Source organism: Vicia villosa, unplaced genomic scaffold, assembly GCF_029867415.1.
Source record: "Vicia villosa cultivar HV-30 ecotype Madison, WI unplaced genomic scaffold, Vvil1.0 ctg.000131F_1_1_1, whole genome shotgun sequence".
Classification (NCBI taxonomy): domain Eukaryota; kingdom Viridiplantae; phylum Streptophyta; class Magnoliopsida; order Fabales; family Fabaceae; genus Vicia; species Vicia villosa.
In genome coordinates this window covers 698,298-710,971 of record NW_026705025.1, presented here as the reverse complement: position 1 = coordinate 710,971, position 12,674 = coordinate 698,298, and the positions used below count along the sequence as shown (strand labels likewise).

At 34.0% G+C, this 12,674-nt stretch overlaps 2 protein-coding genes and 1 pseudogene across 2 annotated transcripts; all 3 read left to right on the top strand.

Moving 5' to 3' along the window:
* Nucleotides 1–980: 980 nt before the first annotated feature.
* On the top strand, nt 981–1,631 carry LOC131624457 (glutathione S-transferase T3-like). The gene has a single exon (XM_058895391.1). The coding sequence runs from the start codon at nt 981–983 to the stop codon at nt 1,629–1,631; it is 651 nt and encodes a 216-aa protein (XP_058751374.1).
* A 778-nt stretch (nt 1,632–2,409) lies between these two features.
* Nucleotides 2,410–3,721, top strand: LOC131624456 (uncharacterized; annotated as a pseudogene).
* Nucleotides 3,722–4,543: 822 nt separating this feature from the next.
* LOC131624496 (probable calcium-binding protein CML21) lies at nt 4,544–8,471 on the top strand. The gene is made up of 5 exons (XM_058895450.1): nt 4,544–4,772; nt 5,580–5,826; nt 6,347–6,549; nt 7,101–7,275; nt 8,137–8,471. Exons 2-5 carry the CDS (start codon nt 5,628–5,630, stop codon nt 8,232–8,234), a joined length of 675 nt encoding a protein of 224 aa, XP_058751433.1. The 5' UTR covers nt 4,544–4,772; nt 5,580–5,627; the 3' UTR covers nt 8,235–8,471.
* The last annotated feature ends 4,203 nt before the right edge of the window (nt 8,472–12,674 follow it).

Sequence of the window (12,674 nt, the reverse complement as noted above, 5' to 3'; positions counted from 1 at the left end):
AAATAAACTAGAAATAGGTCAGCGGTGCATGCGTTAAGACTCACATGTAACAAAAAAAACATAAAAGACTGACTTGTTACAATTAAATAACTTAAAGGACCCTGGAGGTAATTTAGCCTAAAAATATTTAAAATCTCATTTCAATACACCTCTTAATTAACTATTTATCTTTTTGCAAATCGTATTCGCATTGGTTATGTTTTTTAAAGGGAATTTATAATAGAATTTAAAAATTATAAGTTGTGCAAAGAGGAATTAAAAACTTCAAACTCTAGTATTGTAAACTTTTTATTTTGACAGGTCGGCCGGTGGACGGTGGTGCGTCGAATTTGGATCCCCTAACTTTCAACTCTCTATCTTTCTCTAAGACCATCTCCAATGGTAGTTTTTTCTATTGAGTTCTCCACCTGTACCATTAATTTAATAATTAAATATTTAAAAAATTTGTCATGCCATAATAGAGTTGCATTGCAATGCAAGAACTAAAAGATTGTAGTACCTAATCAAATCAAGTTATGAGGTAAAGTTGTGGGACCCATATCAGATTTTTATTAAAGTTAAAATTAAATAAATTCTTTTAATATGATGTGGCTTAGTGGGTCCCATAAAGAACTCAAATGTAAGGCCATCTCTAACGGCTAACAATTGCCGTTTCGTACGCCAGCTGGAAGCAAATGGTAAAATGAATGTTCCGCCACGCATGCCAACGTTCAAATGCATTGCAACGGTAAGTTTAAATAAAATATTAATATAAGTTGGAAGTTGTGCTATGCAACGACTCTTTTGCTTTTTTTTTTTTTAATAATTTATTTGGTTATAAATAGAAGCAAATGTTAGTCAAATTTTATCACACAAATTTATTCCTTACTCCTAGTATTTTAAATTTTTCTCTCACAATTTCATCTTATTAGCCTTCAATTGATCATATATTTTACCAAATTTTTCATCTTCTTAGTTCAAATTATTATTGTTAAGGGCAAATGGACCCTAATCAATATAATTTTCAACAATCTATGTTCCATCTCATGCAAAATCAGCAAAATTCTAATCCGCAAAATTCTCAATTTCCCCCACCGCCAATAAACTCTACCGTATTTTTTCCGCCACCAAACAACCCAAATATTTATTTTAGACCACAGATAAATACTCATGGGGTGAATTTTTCTCATCATGAACCTGAAACACCAAATGGGTTTATGTCTGAACGCCAAGTTCCACAATTTTCAACTCAAGTTGGTATTGAAAATACTACAATTGAAAAAGAACAAAGGCGTTCTGTTAAAAAAAAACCTAGAGAGGTATTCACAAGGGAAGAGGATACACTTCTTATGCAATCATGGCTCAATATTTCAAAGGATCCAATTGTGGGAGTTAATCAAAAAGTTGATAGCTTTTGGTTAAGAATCACCGATAATTATAACCAATATCATGGGCAGTCACGAGAAAAGCTACAAGGCCAATTAAAATCTCGATGGCATCGAATAAATGGTTGTGTTCAAAAATTTGTTGGGTGTTACAAACAAGCTGTTCATGGAAAAAAAAGTGGGGCATCAGAGAAAGATATCTTAATCAATGCGCATGCTTTTTATGAACAAGATGAAGGTGCGCCATTCAATCTTGAGTATGCATGACAGCTTTTAAAAGATGAACCTAAATGGATGGGAGAATCCACCGAAAATTCTTCAAAGAGAACAAAGAATTCTGTTAGCGGTTCATACACGGCATCGCTAAACTCAGAGACACCTTCAAGTTATGAGTTAAACTCATCATCTCCAATGGAGCGTCCAATGGGACAAAAGGCGGCAAAACGAAAAGGTAAGGCAAAGGAAAATATAAATGCAACTGAACCTCCTTCTAGTGTTATTTCCGATACAAGGAATAAAAAAAATGGAAGTAATGGAAAATCTAGCACGAATTAAGGAGGAAGAAAACAAATTAGTCAAGGAAAAGATGGAGTTTGAAGCAATGCAATTCATAATGTCAGACACTTCTAAGATGAATGATAGTCAACATGAATTTCATGAAAAACGTTGTAATAACCTAAAAGAAAAATATGGATGGTAATAATATGCAATGTTCTAGTATTTATTATATTTAAATATTATGTAGTACTTGTTATGTATCAACGACTATTGTAATAAGACGCAATGTTTTAGTATTTTTTAAATTTAAATATTATTCAAACTAGCCGTTATTCAAACTAGCCGTTATTCAAACTAGCCGTTATTCAAACTAGTCGTTATTCAAACTAGCCGTTATTCAAACAAGTCGTTATTCAAACTAGCCATTATTCAAACTAGCCTTATATATACTCTCATTCTTTTCACACTCTTCTATCATTTTTCTATCACACTTCTATCATCATTCTCTCACTCATCTATCATTTTCTATCACCATTCTCTCACTTCAATGGATTCAAACAATTCAAACAACCTCAACAAACTTTTTTGGGAGGTGATTGAAGAAGAACTTATGGACAACACAGATGAAGAACTATTGTTGTCAATGCTCGAGAAGGAACGTCAATCTAGAAGTTCATCAAGGCGAAAAAGAAGATCAGTGATAGATCGGAATCGTAAAGAAGGGCATATACGATTATTCAACGACTACTTCTCAGAAAATCCAATATACACGGATGGCCAATTCCGTAGAAGGTTCAAAATGCATAGGCATTTGTTTCTTTGAATTGTAGAAACCCTTGGAAATCATGATGAATATTTTCAAATGAGGGTCGATGCAACTGGTAAAATGGGTCTTTCACCATTGCAGAAGTGCACTTCTGCTATTCGTATGTTGGCATATGGATATTCCGCTGACATTGTAGACGAATGTGTTCGAATTGGTGAAAGCATTGCAATTGAGTGCTTAGAGAGATTCGTAAGGGGCGTGAATGGGGTATTTGGGGCTGAGTATTTGAGAAGGCCTAATAACAATGATGTTGAGCATCTTTTTACAAATGGGGGAGTCACGTGGATTTCCAGGCATGCTAGGTTCCATTGATTGTATGCATTGGGAATGGAAGAATTGTCCTGTTGCATGGAAAGGACAATTTTGTCGAGGTGATCATGGTAAACCCATGATCATGCTTGAAGCAGTGGCATCACAAGACTTATGGATTTGGCATGCATTTTTTGGTGTTGCAGGTTCAAACAATGACATTAATGTGCTAAACCAATCTAATGTGTTTAACGATATTTTGGAAGGACGTGCTGCTACTGTGCAATATATAATCAATGGGAATCCATATAATATGGGGTATTATTTAGCGGATGGTATATATCCTGAGTGGGCTACATTTGTCAAGACCATTTCAATGCCGCAAGGAGAAAAGAGAAAACTATTTGCACAACACCAAGAATCAGCTAGAAAGGATGTGGAACGTGCATTTGGAGTGCTTCAATCTCGATTTGCAATAGTACGTGGTCCAGCGCGTGCTTGGCACATGGAAACCCTCAAGCATACCATATATGCTTGCATCATATTGTACAACATGATTGTCGAAGACGAACGACACACATATGGAGGTGATTTTGATTACTGTTACGATAATGCAGGTAACAACAACTCAACGACTGAAACATTTAGCGGTCCTCATTCGAATCTTGCAACAAGACTACAAAGAAGAGCAACTCTTCGTGAAAAACAAGTTCATCGCCAACTTCAAGGAGATCTAGTCGAGCATATTTGGGAACGTTTTGGACATGAGGACGATGAAAATTAAATTTGAGTAATTATGTTATGTAATTTATTTTTATTGTTTTTAATTATATGTCACGCATTTGAGATTAATTTAAATTATAATTTTAAATTTATTTATTTTATATTAATTAAAATTTAAATAATTTAAATTATTATTTTAAATCAAATAAAATTTAGTATGAATAAAATATTATTATACAAAGTAAAATTGTGGGACCCAATATGAGTTCTTTAGAATTATATCATTGGAGTGAAAATTGAAGTGAGTTGCTTCAAGATGATGTGAACTAATTGGTCCCACAAAGAACCAAATAATGGGTTGCACCATTGGAGATGCTCTAAGTTGCATCATTGGAGATGCTCTAACTTTCTTTCTATCTCTCTCATGATTTACTTTCTCTCACATATTTTTTCTCTCTAAAATAAACATCATTTCTCTTGTCTTATTCATTTTTTAGCCTAAAGTCACTCTACCTTTCTCTTCCTAAAGATAGAGATCCTTTATCTGTGGTAGGTCAAGTTAGTCACATTTGTCAAAGTTATACCGTTCTCTATGCATTAAAAAATCTCTAGTCAAGCAGTCAAAAAAGAAATAAAAATCTAGTAAAATAATATATATTTTTGTATACTTTAATAAAAAATTCGGATGCACTGCATGGATCCACTTATCATTCTTCCACTCATCTACATTTTTTCCTTTATTTTTTAATAAGCATTATCTTTGAAACATATGCCAAATATCAAAATCTAAAATTTCTGAAGAATAGTATTTCTTTTTACAAACAAATTAATAAAATTACGATAAGATCCTTATTTTTACAGAACAAAGATGCGCACAGATAGAGAATAAGAAGAATAGGTGGTGGGAGCAGCGCAAAATAGGGTTAGAGAAACACGAAGGCCCAAACTTAGTTAAACAAAACAAACATTCTTTCCCATTCTTCTTTTCATCTTTCTTCAAAAACCAAAACGCCACCACCACCACCACCTTCTAATAACTATGCTATCTTCAACACCCTCAAATCACTTTTGAGTTTCGATCTTCACTCATCATCCTAACACCTTTTAACTAGGTACGCTTTCTACTCTTTTTTCTGTAATATTTATTTCTACTCTTTCAATTTTCATTTTCGTCTAACTTTCCAGTTTAATTCTCTTAGATTCATTGCTCAACGGCTTTTGCATGCTTTTTTTCTTTCAATCCTTGTTCTAATCTTTCAGGGAATCACATTCACCACGAATATGCCTTACATTCTCAATCATTAGGGCGTTCGAATTGATTCTGAATGTGTAGAGTTGATTTTGATATGTTTGGTTGCTCGCGTGTAGAATTGATTCTGCCTTTCAGAACTGATTCTACTTGAAACTACGATGTGTAGCTTTTGAGGCTAAACGTGTTTTTTTTTTATTTTATTTTATGAAATTGACGGAGAATTTATCCCAACATAAATCACTTTTATCTAGAATCAATTCACTCTGAATCAATTTTTTCACCACTGAACTAAACACGCTAGCTAGGTTAACTGAAATAAGCATGGTAGCACTATTTACTATTTGTGACTATTGAATGAATTGTCTCAAATTGCATGAGCGAAGCTGATGTATGATGATGATCTCCATTTTTTTCTTTACATTATTATAACAAACGACATTTGAACTTCACACTAAGATCTTTGGTCTTGTTAATCACTTTTGCAGACTAACTTTTGTCTAAATGAATATCACTAACAAAAACAAATAATTTAAAAGCATATAGATAGTGACATCGAGTGAAAACTCATTTTTACTTTTTGTTCAGACTATTTGTAACTTAGCCAATTAGGTTTTCCTATGTCTTTGTGTAATAGCGAGATGTTATGAAATTACGTGTTGCTTGTTAGGTACGAGGGATAGCATTTCTGAGGAGAACTTTGGTTGATTGATTGACAATGGGAGGTGCATTAGGAAAGGGTGACTCGCCCAAAAAGTCTTGGGTACCAGAAACTAAGCTTGAGGCTAAAATGGTCGAAGCAATGCAGCGCAGGGAATGTCATGGATGTACCACGAGATCATTCAATACTATAATACTAAAATTTCCAAAAATTGACGAGAGCTTCAGAAAATGCAGAGCCATATTTGAGCAGTTTGGTAGGTTTCCACTTCAAATTTATGGTCTTGTTAAGTTTGTATTTATGTTGATATATCTTCTAACAAAAGACTGATATAAGGGTGGTTGGGTAGCTTATAGTTTGAGCTAAGGGTTAAAGGAGTTGAAAGACCGAGGCTCAAACTCCAGTGACGGAAAAAATACTAACATAGAAACTAATAACTAACATTTGCTTATCCAAAAAAGAAGTTTGTTATAAATATAGTACATTGGCCTGAGAAATAGTTGATTTTATAGAATCCTTTTGTTATGACTAGATCATGAAACACTAGTGAATCATATAATCAAAGTTGCATTATATATTAGAATTCAGTTTGATTTTATTTCATGCTGAAGTTAATAAGCAGTACGTTTTTATGTGATTGTAACAGCAAATATCGAGCTCATTCAAAAGCTTTAGCGGTGGCACATATGTCATTAGTATGTTTGTCACCGATTCATACATGGCCAAATTGACATATATTAATATAATTGCTAACAGACGTTTGTTTTTTGCCACAGATGAAGATTCTAACGGGGCAATAGATCAAGAAGAGTTGAAGAAATGTTTCAGTAAGCTGGAAATTTCTTTTTCTGAGGAAGATATCAACGATCTTTTTAAAGCATGTGACTTTAATGATGATTTGGGAATGAAGTTCAATGAGTTTATTGTACTTCTTTGCCTTGTCTACCTTTTCAAAGATGACCCTAAGGCACTTCATGCTGTATCCTAACACATTATCTGCGTCATTTTAATTTCATTATCATACACAATACAAGTAGGGATTCTTAAAAATTCAAATTTTGAAAATAAATTAGTAACACCTACTCTTTGGAAAAAAAACATATCATGTCTTGTGTGTTTTGATCTCTGGTTGAATTATTTGGGGATATTATACATTTAACACCGACCGACCTTTTGTATTTTATTTCAAAAATTATTTGTTTAATTTCAGGTGATGGTTGGACTTCATGAGCACTGCAATGTTAATGGCTCTATGTAGTTTTTCTCTTATGGCCTTGCTTTTCTAGTCATGCTTTTCTTTAGGATACCGTAGAATTTTAAGTTATAATTTTTTCATCCAATGAAAATGATTGAAAAATATGTCAAAATTGAAGAACATGTTAGGTTACCAACATTGAACCTTTGAAGTAATGCAATGTAGTAGGCAGGAAAACATATCTCATCCATGTCTTCCTTTTTCATTGATAGTTTATAAGTCACGAGTTTCCGTGTTTTGTTGCCATTTCAAATTGTTCTCCGTGACTTGTCTAGAAATCACGAATTGGCATGCCGAATCTGGAGGCCACATTTGAGACATTGGTTGATACATTTGTATTCTTAGACAAGAATAGGGACGGATATGTCAGCAAAAATGAAATGGTCCAAGCTATAAATGAAACTACATCGGGGGAACGTTCTTCTGGAAGAATAGCCATGAAAAGATTTGGTTAGTTGTCTCTTCCTCTCTATGTTTAAATACACATGCATATGCATTCAAGTTGCACACATACTCATCTTAGGGGCATGCATTATATGCTAATGTTTTGAAACCTGCTTTAACATGTTTTCCCAAGAAAAATGTGTACCTCTAATTTGATTAAAAAAAGAGATTAAAATGAAGAACATCTATTACGTTTTTTATAACATTAGCAGCAGAACATTTAAGGAACTCAGAACATGGCAGGGTGAATGTATCGTCTGTAATCTCATATTGCAGAGGTTGTCAAATTACCTGTTATTTTCTTCTGTTTCCAACCATATTAGCATTTACCATGCTCATGCCGGAAACATAGAACTATCATTTATAAGGTCTATAATTGTTGGAATTTCTGACTTCATTGTGGTCCGCCCCTAGCCGCTTAAATTGCTGGCATTTGACTTGCCTTTGCAGCCTCCAACACCTTCATTGTGTTGGGTTTAAAGGGGTGAATTTAGTCCCACATTGCTTAGAGATATTGCATGTGTTTATAAGTGGGGGCAACTCTCACCCTACAAGCCGCTTTTGTAGGATGAGTTAGGCCCAACCCAAATTTTAAGATGGTATCAGAGGCTATCCTAGATCACTTGTTGGGCTTCCCACATTGTCCACACTTCGGCCTCATTGAGTTATATAAGGGTTGGGTTAAGCCTAATCAAAATTGTAAGATTTTTATTTACTTAATTTAAAACAGACAACGAACCTTCACTCCGCGTGCATCCTTAAATCTTCATTGCAACTACAACTCAAAAGCAATCCTGTCTCTTATTGTTTCTTCATGAGTTTATATCTGTTCATTAACAGTTATTTTATTTATTTACGAAAATGCAGAAGAAATGGACTGGGATAAAAATGGAATGGTGAACTTCAAGGAGTTTCTTTTTGCATTTACACGGTGGGTTGGAATTGATGAAGGTGAGGATGAGTAAAATGCATAGGCCTGAGTCATGTCATCTGTCATCTGAATTGTCTTTGGCTCTATCTTCTGCTAATAGTCTGTAGATTTGTGCTTCAGCCAAAACAGAAAAAAGGCTTTTCCAGTTTTCACTTGTAATAAAGGACAAGTTGCTTCATTTTGAATTTTATTTCAATGAAATTATAATTGGTGATGTAAATACTAAATAGTAAGTGCTAAATTGAAGATACAGTCAAACTTAAATGTTAAATGCTATCTTGTAATTGTATTGGCTTCTTTATTGTTCTCTTTTCTCTTTATATAAGTTCCCATTTTTTATATTTGTTGAACTATAAATATATTATAGGATAATTTATTAATAATTATTTGGCCAATTTTTGGTAGGCCAAAGTGAGGTATATAGTGTCCTAAACTTGATTTAAAGTGCTTAGTGTTCATTATTGTGGTAGATTGTTAAATATGTTCTTCAAAGAAAGCTATTAAAAGTGTGGGTTAGTAAACAAATAACATTGATGACTTGAGAGGTTTTTTTTTCCGGCAAATTCTTTTCCCAATTTTATGCCTTTTCACAAATCCTAGTTGAAAATCCAAAAATGTCTATAGATTTCTTGACACACTCATTTTAATTTCGAGATGCATCATCGAAATTATGTCGTATGTTTCAGAAATATATATTCAAAAATAGCTCTGATATTTCAAATAAAAAATAGAAGCATGGATAATATGAATATCATTAGTTAATCGAAAATTTATAATTGATAGTCATAAGAACCTGACATTAAATTAAAACATTCAACATTATACATCGTTACAAACATGAAGTTCTGGACGTTGCAATATGTTGATAATATTTTTCGACGAATTTTGCAATCTTTGCATCCACTTCAATCAGATTCTTTGTTTCATATTGGCGAAAAATACTCCGCATAACCTTTAAATTTGAATTTGTCTTTAGTACGAAGTTGATGAACTGTATCTTCTTATCGACTTCAAACGAGGGTGAACGATACTCGAGCTTAACAATTCATCGATTTTTTGGATATCGTTGGAGCATATTCAGTTTGGATATCAAAGTCAATGCAAGTTATGTCCTCGCAGACCCTAAACTGAAGTGACGACATCTAAACATTGAAATACACAAATGCAAGGTGGGGATATGTATTCATTTTTTGTTATTTGGTGTTTTGTAGAAAAAATAGGATGAGTGACACCCTGTTTATACAAGACTTGAATCACTTTGGACCTTAGAAACTTTATCATGTCATCAGGGCATTTTTCGGAGATGTGTATCTGAATAAACCTTATTATTTTACAAAAAAAAATGTTTTATTCGAATATGCACATCCGAAAAGTTCCCTGGTGTTTTTAAAAAAATTAAAATGAGGTTTATTCGGATATGCATATCCGAAATCAACACTGAACAGTCGGATAATCAGGTTTCCAAAGAACGACTCACGTCAGGAATGTCCTTTGAAGAATAAAATGTACAAAATAATATTAATTGTGTGATACACCATGTTATTTTTTTTATTTTGTGTATAAATATGTCAATATCATATTCACTTATATTTGTAATCTAGAGAATTTATTAACGAATTTGTAACCCATGAGAGTAACGAAACTCCTCCATTATGGACCTTTTTAATCAAATTAATATAAAAAAGTTCCTATACAAAAATTTGGAGGATTTAACATGTCACCCCTAATATTATACATGGCACCCTTCCATTTTTTATTTATTTCAGAAATGCCCCTAATGTTACACAAACAATTTTTGGATGAAATTTTCGGTAGACTCTTTTGAAATTTCTAGTATAACCAAAATTTCCGGTACCCCCTTGCTAAATTTACGGAATCACGTAAATTTTCAAATTTACGTGATACCGAAAATTTCAATTATGCTAAAATTTCCGGTAGTATCATTTTTAGGGTTTTTCTTTTAAACAGTCTGGATTTTGCCGACACTTTTGAAGGGCTACGATTGCATCGATAAATTATATGGCCTAGGATGCTCCGTCATGTGTATAAATAGGGGCATGTGATATTGAGAAATACATCTTCTGAAAAATGTCTATTTCTGAATTTCTGACTGGTGTGAAAGTGTATTTCAATGGAAGTAACCCTGCAGTGGAATTCAAAATTCTATATGGTAGCCTGGTACCTTTGAGCATCCACATGCTCATGGTATCTGTCCTTAAGCCAAGACATCTGAAGATGCAAACCACGGTTATACGAGAACTCCTCATACACCTTCTTCTGAGCTACCTCCAAGTCGTCCATAACCAAGCACATCGTCGCCGCTTGGTTAATGTAAGGAGGTGCGAAGAAGGTGCCAACAATGGGGATGTGGAAGAGGGCATCTACATCATCCAGTGTCACCGTTATCTCCCCGAATGGAAGGTGAAAGGATGATGTCTCTGGATGCCACCTGTCAACAAAGGCAGTCATCAGAGAGGCATCCGACATGGTAAGGGAACACTGAGAAAACTCCAGCAAGTGAAAGTCTCCAATAATACGACTAACCGCCCCAGGCATAGGATCCCTCGGGAAGCCCTTCAACTTCGACCCATGTGAAGCGATCTTCATCACTCCTCGCTCTTGTAATAGGCAAAATTAAAGTATTATACATAAACTATCGTACAGTAGCATAAAGTAAAATATTAATCATTACATAGTTACAAATATATATTTACCTCCCCCTGCCATATCCGGTGAGCGATATGGTCAGCATATCTCGTGAGCACGAACACGTCTCTAAGTCCTCCAAAAAAACCCTTTATCACTGTGCACTGATGGCTCAGTAGACGCTCTGGAAGTGGTGTATGTATCGGTCGGATACACCTTGTCCACAACGTCAGTAACAACAACTTCCTCATGCTAAGGCTCCACAACCTGCCCGAGTGTAGGCTCTATAGTATGCTTAACTACCGGCTCAACAACCTGCGCAGGCGTCGCCTCCACCACAAGCTCCTCAATAGCACGCTCGATCAATATAGCAGGAGGTTGTACCTCTTGGGTAGATGCATGTCTTTGACAACATGGTGGGTGGAACTGCGTCGTCTGCTCCGCCAACTGTTTCCGATGAGAACCAGTCGGAGGATGGCGTCCAACTCTAAGCTCTGAAGCCTATGCCTCCTCAACTCTAGCACGAGCCTCTACTTTATCAACTACCCTGCTAACAACTGTACCGTCTCTGCCTCTGGTCCTCATTGAAACAAATTAAAAAAGGGAAAAAATTAGAAAAATTTCAAAATACCGGAAATTTTGAAATTTTTAGTATTTTTCAAAAAAACTATAACTACCGTAAATTTCAAAATTCCCGGTATATAATTTTCTAAAATTCCCAAAAAATTTAAACGCTCTTCCATCATGATGATCTACATGATTTTCTTCAATTAGAGTTTGATCTTGAAATTTATCTTATCTTGATTGTGTTCTACTTCTTGATATTTATCTTCATCTTCAAGAGTTGTCTTTTCCATAGTTCGTACGTAATCAACAACCTCTACTTCTATCTACTAGAGTTAGTTCAACAAAGGTAATATGTATGAGTTCTTCGATAGTCATGGTCTTTTCAAAAAGTAGTTTTAAAAGAGGTTTTAATACATGATTTTTAAAGACCGCGCATATAGAAGACAATACTCTATTACATTTGTCACACAACTTACTTAATCCTAAAATATTTCAATAACATGTTTAGGGATATTTCCAGTTGTTCTTGAACCAACAATTTTAACTTTGTTGCTATAAGAATATCCTTCTTCTTTTGTATGAGTAAAATAAGAGAACATGTTTATTTCTTCAATCATATGACTTAAAGAGTCACTGTTGATATCATCTTTAGAATTCAAGTTATTAAGCATATTTGCATCACATTTGGACTTTTTGAGCTTTGGAACCCAATTCTTTTTGGGTACTTTGATGTTATGCAAGGGAGTATATTTTGGCTCGCTTTCATGACTTTTCTTGATAAAACAAAATATATCAATATGACAATTTTTATTACAATAATTGAATTTGTAGGTTTTGCATTTAAACGTTTGTTGAGAATTGCAAATATTTCTAAAGTTATTACTATTGTTCTTAGGTTCATAACCCATACCAACCTTATTGTAAGACGCCCTTTGGTTACTTAACAAAATATTCAAGTTGTCTTTTTTTAGTGAATTTATCAAGTTTATTTTGAAGATCTTCAACTTTATTTTCCAAAATTGCACATTGACCACACTTAATAGATTCATCTAAGACTTCGTGAAAAGAGGAGAAATTTTGAATCATATTATCTTGTCTCTCTTTAAGACTTTCTATTTTTTCCAATGGGTTTTTATTTTTCATTCCAGGAGAGAAATAATGTCAATGTAGGTAGAGACAATTTATTCTAATATACTTGTTTCTTTAGTTAGATTTTTGTAGATACAAAACATGTCCTGACAAGAAAAGTAAGATGTTACCT

Excerpts from the sequence above, each read along its gene's own strand:
- LOC131624457 (XM_058895391.1), top strand. The coding sequence starts at position 981 with ATGGACCCTAATCAATATAATTTTCAACAATCTATGTTCCATCTCATG.
- LOC131624496 (XM_058895450.1), top strand. The coding sequence starts at position 5,628 with ATGGGAGGTGCATTAGGAAAGGGTGACTCGCCCAAAAAGTCTTGGGTA. Across the intron at positions 6,550-7,100 it reads ACCCTAAGGCACTTCATGCT|AAATCACGAATTGGCATGCC; the intron begins GTATCCTAACAC and ends TGACTTGTCTAG. Across the intron at positions 7,276-8,136 it reads AATAGCCATGAAAAGATTTG|AAGAAATGGACTGGGATAAA; the intron begins GTTAGTTGTCTC and ends ACGAAAATGCAG.